This window comes from Gasterosteus aculeatus, chromosome 1 (assembly GCF_964276395.1).
Source record: "Gasterosteus aculeatus chromosome 1, fGasAcu3.hap1.1, whole genome shotgun sequence".
In the NCBI taxonomy this organism is placed as follows: Eukaryota; Metazoa; Chordata; class Actinopteri; order Perciformes; family Gasterosteidae; genus Gasterosteus; species Gasterosteus aculeatus.
Window position 1 is genome coordinate 3,449,359 of NC_135688.1, and position 9,785 is coordinate 3,459,143.

A 9,785-nucleotide genomic window follows, 5' to 3' on the forward strand; every position below is an offset into this window, starting at 1 on the left:
GGCGGCGAGAAACAGAAATAGTTCCGTCTCCAGGGAGCAGAGGGGGTGTTGACGGGCGATGCGTCGTGGAACCATTATCCCGGCTAAAATGTCTCCTTCCTGGTAACTGGGCTGCATCCGCCTCTGGGAGACGCTGTGAGACCTGTCACCCCCCCCCCCGAGTAGAGAGAACACTCGTGTCACATGTCTCCTCTTCCGCCCTCGCGTCTTCTCTCATTTTACCGCCATCACCTGCAGCGACCGTTAACGGATCCAAGTGATTCGAAAAGAAAGGTTTTCAGGTTGATTGAGCGGATTGCAGGCGGTGATATTCCAGCATGTGCACCAGTCAGACCGTCCAAATACTCACTACAGAGTAAGTAAAGGAAAATAAACAATGATCTTTCTGCCGGCTAATATACGAACCTCTGGCAACCAGCATGTGTGTGTGTGTGTGTGTGTGTCTCACTTCTGGCCCGCTGCCTTTTCTATCGGTCACATCCACTGCTTAGCCTCTGCAGACAGCAACAGCGTGACGCCGCGCGACCTGTGGAGGGCGCCGTGGGTGGTGCACGCAGAGCGCGCGCACACACACACAGAGCGTGCACGCAGAGTGTGCGCACACTGTGTGCACGCAGAGTGTGCGCGCCTCCTACTGCGCCTTACCCCGAGAGAGAAAAACACACAGCAGCCAAACTGCCTTCTAAATCTGACCCGGCGCAGATGAAATGTGTAACGGCGGCTAATAAAAAGGAAATGACTGCGGCTGATTAATGTTTAGTTGACTATAAAGTGACAAAAATATAAATCTGATGTACTCCTCGTTGTTGCAGAAGCGATCCTCGGTGCTGTGAGCAGGAGAGTTTAGCTTGCGTCACTCGTAGTTTTTGTTAAGAGTCGCGTCATCTCGTCCCTCTGCTGCACCACACCCGTCTCCCCTCCACCCCCCCTCCACCCCCCCTCCATCAGGGAGCCGACAGCTCTGATCGGGAGATGTTGGATGGAGGTGTTTTGGCCTCCTCGCTGGATTCTGTGTTTTAAGGGTGGAGGTCAGTGGTGTTAGAATGTGGGCATTAACGTGAGATTACAAGCTGCCGCGTTAAACCGTTTCTATTGTCTGTTGCTCACAAAGCAAAAGGCTGTGATTACGGTTTCCAGAGTTACTGTTTTGGTGAAGGGCAAAATTGGGGAAAAAACCCAAAGCAGGAGGAATAATTGAGCGGCACATCGGAGGTCAGTTAACTTTGGCCCGCGAGGCATTTTGGGAAATGGGCCACTCTGCCCTTTCTATGCATCAAAGTAGAGAAAAAGTATTTGCATCACACGCTGTGTGTTTTCCACTCAGAGAAATCAAAGAGCTTTAAACATAATGTAACATATGGTTAGAAATCCCAGTTAACGGAATAAAGATGCAGGTAGTACAAAAGGGAAAACTAGTGAGTCTCACGAGCTGTAGATTCCTTTAAAACCACCATCAGCGGGTAAATTACCTTTATTAATTAAACCCATGTTTCTCTTCGCACTCACGTGAACACTTTAACCACGTCAATGTGCGAAACGAACGCCGTCATTTCATTCTTTCATTCCCAAAGGGTGTTTCTGCGTTGGTTTTCGACACAATGTGCGAGTGTATAAATAGTGAGCTGACGGGGAGAGAAAACACTAAACAACGGGGCGACAGGCGCCTGTGGAAGCTCACAAAGTGCTTGTGGAAGTTCGCTCTGATGGCTCCTGTTTCGTTTCGCCCTTGTCTCTTTAGTCAGCAAGTCATCAGCAGTGTTGTTGTATTTTAGTGTTTATCTGGATTTATGAGAAGGAGTTTTTGTGCATTTTACTGCTTCATATCTCTGATGATTGTTACTGTGTTCATATTGACTAATAAGTAAAAAAAGATTCCTTCAGACTGAATCGCTTGTTGATGTTTTGGAGGAATCAATACATACAGAAATGCAAACTCCTGCATGCGTCATTAAAAAAAGAAAAGAAAATAAAAGATTGTGAGCTTAAATCTCACAGTTCGGATGTATTGATCCCAACGGCACAGACGAGACAAAAATAATCCGCAGCGATTTGAAGAACAACAACGCACCTAATAACATTTTCAAAAGTTTTCAAATCTCTCAAGAAGACGGACTGGAAACAGACCGCTGAGCCACAGCGATTCCCGGCATCCTCCTCATGAAGACGCCATCGGTCCTCCTCCTCCTCCGTCTGCATCATGTGGAGGACAAAGCCGCTGACACGACCATAACCGAGAGTAAAGACAACATTTCATTGGGACTCTTGGGTCCTGAAGGAGAGAGAACGCCTTCAATGGGAGGACAACATTTTACCGTCCTTATAAACGTCAAAACGCCGACGCTGGCAGGAGGGGAAGCGCGACTCTTACAAAGAGGCTAAAATGTACCTTTTATAATTTAAGAGCGGCAGAGCCACTTAATCCTTAAATAATGTACGAAGTTCTTTATTGAATATATTAAAAGCCTCATTAACGCTTCACATTAAAGATGAGGAAAGCATTTTGTAGTAAACAGTCGAGGCAGCAGTTTCATCGACGTCGTTTAAAGTAGGAAGTGTTTCACTTTTCAGCCTCATCACAATCCACAAAATGTATAATCCGAGCAAACAGGGAGAGTTCAGCCTTTTTGGTTTTTGTATACCTGAAAACGCCTAAATCCTGCCTGTCAGTTCATTCATTGAAACCATCAGACTTTATTCCATTTTTCCAGCTGATGAACTTCAAAAGTCGACCTCCCTTTTTTTCCCCCCCCCCCCCAAACACGCCGCTTCGGTCTCGCTTCCCCATCAGCTGAGGCTCCAGAGGCCAGTGAGCTGTGCGTTGTTCTTTAAATGCTGAACAAAGGTCATCTCTTGACCTCTCGCGCACATGCACCACGCCAGCAGTCTGGCTCCGCCCCGGGACTCTTCCCAAGGGCCTTAAGCCGTCGCACCCTCGCTGTGGTCGTTTGTATGTTTGGCTCCTTAAACACGCCTCGAGTGATTAAAAAAAGGTCAAATAATAACCCATGTAAAAACAGTTTCTCATTTTACATCAGAAGCCTGTTAATAAATGTACTTCATGACCTTTACGTGCTCTGCGCAGCCTGGTACATTCTCAATGAAACAACATACTAAACAAGCTGAAAGGACCATTTAGTCAAACCATTTGACCAGTTGCTGTGGAAACTGGTCCTGCGATGAACGCAGCTCTAAATTCGTCCAATAAAGAGTCTCCATCCTTCATCTCCCCATTACTTCTCTTTCCATCTCGTCGTGTCCCTCATGTGCTTGAATCTACAGATCTGTCGGGGAATGTTTCCATTTGCCGGCGTTTCCTCCTGGAGGGCTTGTTTGGTTTTCCCACCACCTCCTTCCAGGCAGGAAGCCAAAAAGCCAAAAGACGGCAACCGCGGGGCAGGGGATGGTTTGCTGAATAAAAAACGCCAGGCGAAGTCACACCCTCGGTAGCGGGCGGGCCGTTTCAAAACTCCGTGTCGCGCCTGCGGTGTCCCTCTGACCCTCTTCGCGGGGGCCACTACACGCGTTTCATCGCCCCTCTGTTGGAAATGTTTACGTCTTTGTGCACAACCAGCGCCGTCGCCGCTGCCGCCGCTCCGGTGATGCTACACACTCATCTTCGTTTTCAGCGGACAACTAAATCGCTGCGTTTGGAAGCCGATGCTATTTGGGGGGGTGGTGGTCTCGCTGCACTGCCTTTAGATAAGCATCCAAGCGCTGAGACCAGCCAGCGAGGCGGGCGCTCTGACACCGGCTCTGTTAGGATGCTGAGGGCCGCTCCGACGGAGATAAAGTCCAGAAGAGTCAGAGACAGATTCACACTCACAATAGAGCCACAAAAAAAAAAAAAAAAAAAAAAACTCAACTGGACCCAAAACCAGTAGGACTAAAGAACATCCCCGTTTAGATCTTTAATGAATCGGCCCGTTTGCTTCCGGTTCACGATGAGCACGGACGTTGAGCATCATCACATTTCCGGATCAACCGGACTTTGAAACCCGCCGAGTCGCACGTTTAAAGCGTCTCATCAGTTGAAATCAATCGGTTGTCCAACGTGTGTTGATGAACACACGCAGCCGAGGGTCCACTTCAGAGACCTCATTCACGTGCGGTAGAATTGTTTCATCTGGAAACAGCAGCAGGATGAAGCCACACGCGGCCTCTGAAGACCTCAAGGACACCACGCGGAGGGGTCTGACGGAGTAAGAGATATTTAAAGTTGCACCGCGCAAGCAGATAACAACACGTCGAGGTCAAAGTGGAGGAACTACTTACGTATTAATACACGCTGTGTGTTATATACAACCCTCTGGTGAATTACCATATAAATAACGGCCGCTGCTCAACACTCGTTTTGAAAAGTGTGCGGCAGGAACGAGGTGAGAAAGAGGAATATGTTATTTCCGTCTATTAGACATGATTTGTCTTCATCTGTATGTGTGCCTTGTCTCACAGGTTCCTCTGGACAACGAGGGTAAAAAACACCAGTTTGTCCTCAGTAAATCATTGTTAGTGGAAACAATAACCAGGAGATGGGACGTTTCTAATGAGCCGCTGAGTAACGACAAGAGAGGGATAAGGAGAGGACACTTAGGAAGGAAAGGGACCAAGCGGGATGAGAGAGAAGGCTCCTCGTTGCAGGGTGACATTAGTCGGGATTTACAGGGCAGGTCTCCTTCAATGTAGATGGTTGTGTAACATTGTCAAAGAATATATTGATGATTTTCTTTGGTTCGGCTTAAACTCTCAGCTCACAACAACGTTAAAATGTGTCCATTAACAAGCATGAACCCCCCCCCCCCCCCGTCTTACGTCCAATACTAATCTCCCCAGTAAAGATTAACCGCGGCTGTCCGTCTTCCACCCACAGCAGTTAATCCCAATCAGGGAGTCGCGTTTGGGCCTGAAGTCACGACTCCGATGATTAGAGAGTCAAGTCACCCACATCCTCCTCGGCGTGGAGAACTCCTCCACGTCCACCGAAAACACCACCACCAATGAGGCGCTGTGTCCTCAGGCCGTCCTCGTTAGGAGGTGTCGGCCTGCAGCCCTCCAGGGTGGGGGGGGGGGGGGGGGGGGTGATGTCACACTCTGAGCCGTTACAATGCGGCACAATGCAATAGGGGGGGTTGTTGTGTTCCGACATAACGGGGTCAAAAGTAAATAGATGCAAACGTGTCTACCGAGCGTTTTCTTCATGCAACTCATCGCGTAAAACATATGCAGCAACGCACAAAAGGAGGCTCACGTTGGTAAATATCATCTCTGCTCGGCCCAGCGGAGTGGATTGTTGTGGCTCGCAGCCCGCCGACACGTCTTCCTGCTCCACTGATTCAAGGAGATTTATGTGTAAAGAGATTCTATATTCCCTTGATTCTCCTCGCGCTCTCTCTGAATATATTTTCTGTAGTAGCAGTGTCTGGCATAGCAATTTGATCCATGAAATGTGCCGTGGAAAAAGATTTATTTGGTCGGCTTGAATTTCCAAAAGCAGTTTGCATGAAAAGGGAATGAGCAGGAGGGGAGAAGATGGAGAGGAGGAGGAGGAGGAGGAGTTTCCTTCATCCTGTGGCCGTGGATGATGTGGTGCACCTGAAGCGCGTTAAGCCTCAACTGTTTGATGAAGGAGACACTACTCCAGGAACTGAACGTGTTCATTATAAATGCATCTAATAGATTTTTAAACCTCTTTCAAAATATCTAAAGTTATACAAATTCTAAAATGACAATAAAATACGCTTTGGATCAAACAGGACTCGTATTCTGCAGATTTGACTGAAGAGGTAAATAGTGTCAGTGAGGATCTTTTCTCTGTGCAGAGACGCAGTCAAATCCCAGAGGATTCAAGCATGAGTCAGCTCTTGACATCTTAAATCCCTTCTCTCGTCTGGCTTATTCCCTTTCTCACCTCTCAGTTACTGTCTGAATAAGAGAATACTTGACGTTTTTATTTCATATACCGTTTTTTTTTATAATGACGTGATTGTTCAACACTCGATTCATTGTTTTATTCGTCACACTTTTCATTGAAATAAATAAATGCTGGTGGTAAAAATGTTTGTGGATTATGTGTGATTATGCAATAGCGGCTTTCATGGACTTGAATGGCCATTTAATAATGTTTATTAGGATCTCTGAAAAGGGATCCAATCTGGACTTTGAGTGATCCTAATAAAGCGTTTAAGTGAAGCACCGTGATGTCGTTACACAACAGATGTCTGCTCGTGGGCTCCTGTCCTCCTACGCAGTGAATCTCGGCGGGATTATTTTAACGGACCTAAAGTAGAGATGGAGACAAGTCTTACGTAACAATTTATATTGCCCGTTGAATGGAGCGGAACCCAAAGAGGAGCCTTCCACAGACAATCACACACAACACGACTACCGTCAAATCCACAAAAGAACCGGCTGTAGGAGAAGCTACATTGAACATTGAACTACATTGAATCCGTCAAATCAGCAAAACCCTTGAGCCTGTCTCTGATTGGACGGCACATGGCGGCGCTCTGATGGGTGGCCGGTGAAAAAAAAACACAGAGAAGAAAAAATACATGCGGCCGTCTGGGGAGGAAGAAAAGAAAGTGATTATCTGAACCTCAGAGGCCTCCAGCTCGTTGCCGGCGTGCTGCGTGATCGCCACAGAAAAGTCAGTCTGCACATCAGTAATGGAACAGTGTGTTTTTTTTAGGGAGAGAAAAAGAAAAAAAGAAATAAAAAAACATGTTCCCCAGAAAACCGCCACGATCAAACCGCCCACTTTGTGGCCATGAGACCAAAGTTGAGCGTAGAAAGTCGGAATGCGAAAAGGAAAGTTGCGAAAATTGCCAGGAACCTTCAAGCAAGAAATATACGTTGTGTTACATCATTCTCCAGTGTAGTAAAATCCTGACAAAACCTTTGAATACCGAGGAATCATTTTAACAAAAGCATTGAGCAATTGGTCCAAATCAACTAAATATACTGTAACAACCGCAGAAACATTTATTTGCCATGTTGGACGTGCGATAGTGATGGTGGGAAGTCCCCGGTACCCTGAAGGACCCTGAAGGACAGACATATATATATATATATATATATATATATATGAATGAAGATCAGAGGATTAAGCAGCGCTTTGAAGAACAGAACACGGGGCGAGGTTGAATCCCTGACAGCCGGGAGACGTCGGGCTCACTGAAGCACAACCTCCACAGCACTTCGCCCGGTTGGAGGCGCAGCCGGAGACGCTTTGATCCGCCACCTCTGGATGTAACAACGCAAACACTCCTTAAAATCCCTTCGCTGCTCATCTCGGGCGACACTTAGTGTTTCAAACAAAAGGCTAAATCTGACCTCTGACCTGCTGATGCTGCTCTACCAGCTCTCCATGTGGTCGCTGTGAGTGTGTCCAAACACACCAGCATGAGTCTGGGCTATAAAATATGCATCAACCAAAGGGGGGAAAAAGAAAAAAAACGCCGAAAGGTCACCATCCGAGTTTATTCCTGGAAGAGTGGAGGAAATCTCCTGATCTACAGCGGGCATCCTCTCATCACCTCTGAAGGGTCTCACAGTGCCAGAGTGGGCTGTCGGAGTTAATTACATGAAGACAGTCCCCTGCTGTCCGCCCAGGAGGACTGTGTGGGGATGTGATGGAAGCCATTGGGTTCATATCTTTTGGGGTGTTAACGGGATTGTGGAGAAAGTCGGATGAAAAATGTGGTTAATTTAGCAGAGAGCGGGCAGCAATTTGTGTGCGAGAGAAGAAAAAAAAATTGTTACGTTTAAAAACCAAAAGGCTTTACTGGGAGAATAACGTTGTTCGGTGCCACCTTAATATTCAGGACATGCTGCAAACTCTAGCTCAATTAATTAAAAGGAGATTTGCGTGAGAGAGGAGAGCAGAATAAAGAGTTACCAATGTAAATAATACTGGCGGGAGACTCTGGTGAGACTATTTCCGACCATTTGACCTGTGACAAAATAATTCATGTCACGTTGACGCATTCAGTCACTGTCTTTGATCCAATATTTACATTCAGGACTGTGAGGTGAAGCACATTCTACCATAAGACGGAGAAACTGACTTTTAGAAGGTCAGAAGAATAGAAGCAGGCTGGAGAGCATCTCTCAAGACCAGTTGTCCCTCCCAGTACCTCGTTTAAACACATTTCTCTCCCTCATCTCGGCCCACTTTCTTCTTGCACGCTGCCTCTCCTCCCGTCCTTTTCCTTGCAGACCCTCCCCTGCACCCTCTCCTCCTCCCCATCTGGCACTTCACACCACCCAGGCTTCCTGCCAGTGTTAAAGTGAATCCAATTTGCTTGGTCAGGCCGTACATTGTCCCAGGTAGTGTGTTCCTGTGGGAGACACAAGAAGCTAATTGATCCAACGCTCAGCTCCGTGAGACGGGCCAAATCGCTTCAATCAGTACAGTCGCGTTGGACCGAGGCGAGACGTGAAGCCGCGCGATGCAAATGAAGGAGATCCGGCCTCGATTGGAACGGTCTGTTAAATGTAAAAACCAATTGATCTTCTGGTTTTAAAAGGAGAAGGAGCGTTTCATTTGGATGTTGGAGGCCCAGTTCATGACGCCCACTATGGCAAAAAAATACACCGGACGTCAGCATCAAGCAACTGGACAAACACGATTAGGCAGACCAGCAGCAAAGTGGACCATGACATGACAAGAAGCAGCCAAAAAAAAGGCCCCACAGCCCCTTCCCACGTGGGGAGAGGCTGATGATGGCGGTTACAAAACGCAGCCCAGTGTTCCTCATAGTTGAGGTCTCATCCTAGAGCTGCTCGGACCACTTGGAAAGTGCCTAAATGTGATAACAGTGACTAAGTCATCTCCTCCTGCACTCAACATTGACGCACCCGAAAGGCGCAACAGACAGAAGTGAAAATAGCCAGGCGTCACTATCCTGAGCCTGATTGCACCAACACGCAGCCAACACTGCCCCAAACAATCCGCAAAGACTGCGAAATGCGCCGCGCCACGCGGATACGCACGCAGGGTACCGTGCGCGGAAAATTGGCCCAAAGCAAGTGAATGAAAGAGCAGATTCTTGCCTTGAAATCCGAGGAGGAAAGCGACGACGGGGATCCAAACGCCGTGTACCCAGAAGTGCTGCATGGCTCCCTTTATTTTTTATTTTTAATCGGCTCCTTTACGCTGCGCCGCGCCAACTCGGTCTCCTGCACGACGCGTCGGGTGTCCGCACACAGGTAGCGCCTTTAGCCGCGGAGGTAGCGAGCTGTCCCCGGGACGCGGAGCCTCAAAGTGGCCCAGCTTTTGGGAGCAGCAGCCGAAGTGTGAAGTGCTGGGGAGAAAAGTGGAGTCTCTCACTCCGTCGTTGGCGGCTGCGCGTGGCGCGCAGGCGCGCGCTCTCGCAGCCTGGCCGGTCCTGCCATCTAGCGTCAGGACGCGCGGATGGAAGCGGGTGGTTTCGTAGCGGCACGAGGCGGAACCCGAGCCGCCGTTCGTTATCATCAGCCGGGCTCCATGGGCCGCTGCTCGCGCGTCGCTGGGGCTTTGGAGAGCGTGTCTGGAATAAATGAAGGTTAACTGAGGTTGCCATGGAGACATGCGGCCTGAATGATATCCTATAACAAAAGTCCCAGGGCTAATTTAATCAATTAAGACGAATATGAAAAGATAATCTATGCATCGTATTGGTTCATTTGATACGGGCGAGCTGTCGATGTCGTGATGACATCTGAGGACATAATTCAGAAAATGAATCATTTATATCCGCATGTATTAGTTATACTTGTTTCAAACATGTTACCAGATCAAAGCCATT

The 9,785-nt window shown here is 48.0% G+C and overlaps 1 protein-coding gene across 1 annotated transcript in view; it reads right to left on the bottom strand.

Moving 5' to 3' along the window:
• The window catches only part of lsamp (limbic system associated membrane protein), a 298,199-nt gene extending 288,683 nt beyond the window's left edge, over positions 1–9,516 (bottom strand). The window contains exon 1 of the mRNA XM_040188937.2: positions 9,052–9,516. Within this exon, the coding sequence (XP_040044871.1) occupies positions 9,052–9,115 (64 nt within the window). The 5' untranslated portion in view covers positions 9,116–9,516. The remainder of the gene's footprint in view (positions 1–9,051) is intronic.
• Positions 9,517–9,785: the final 269 nt, after the last annotated feature.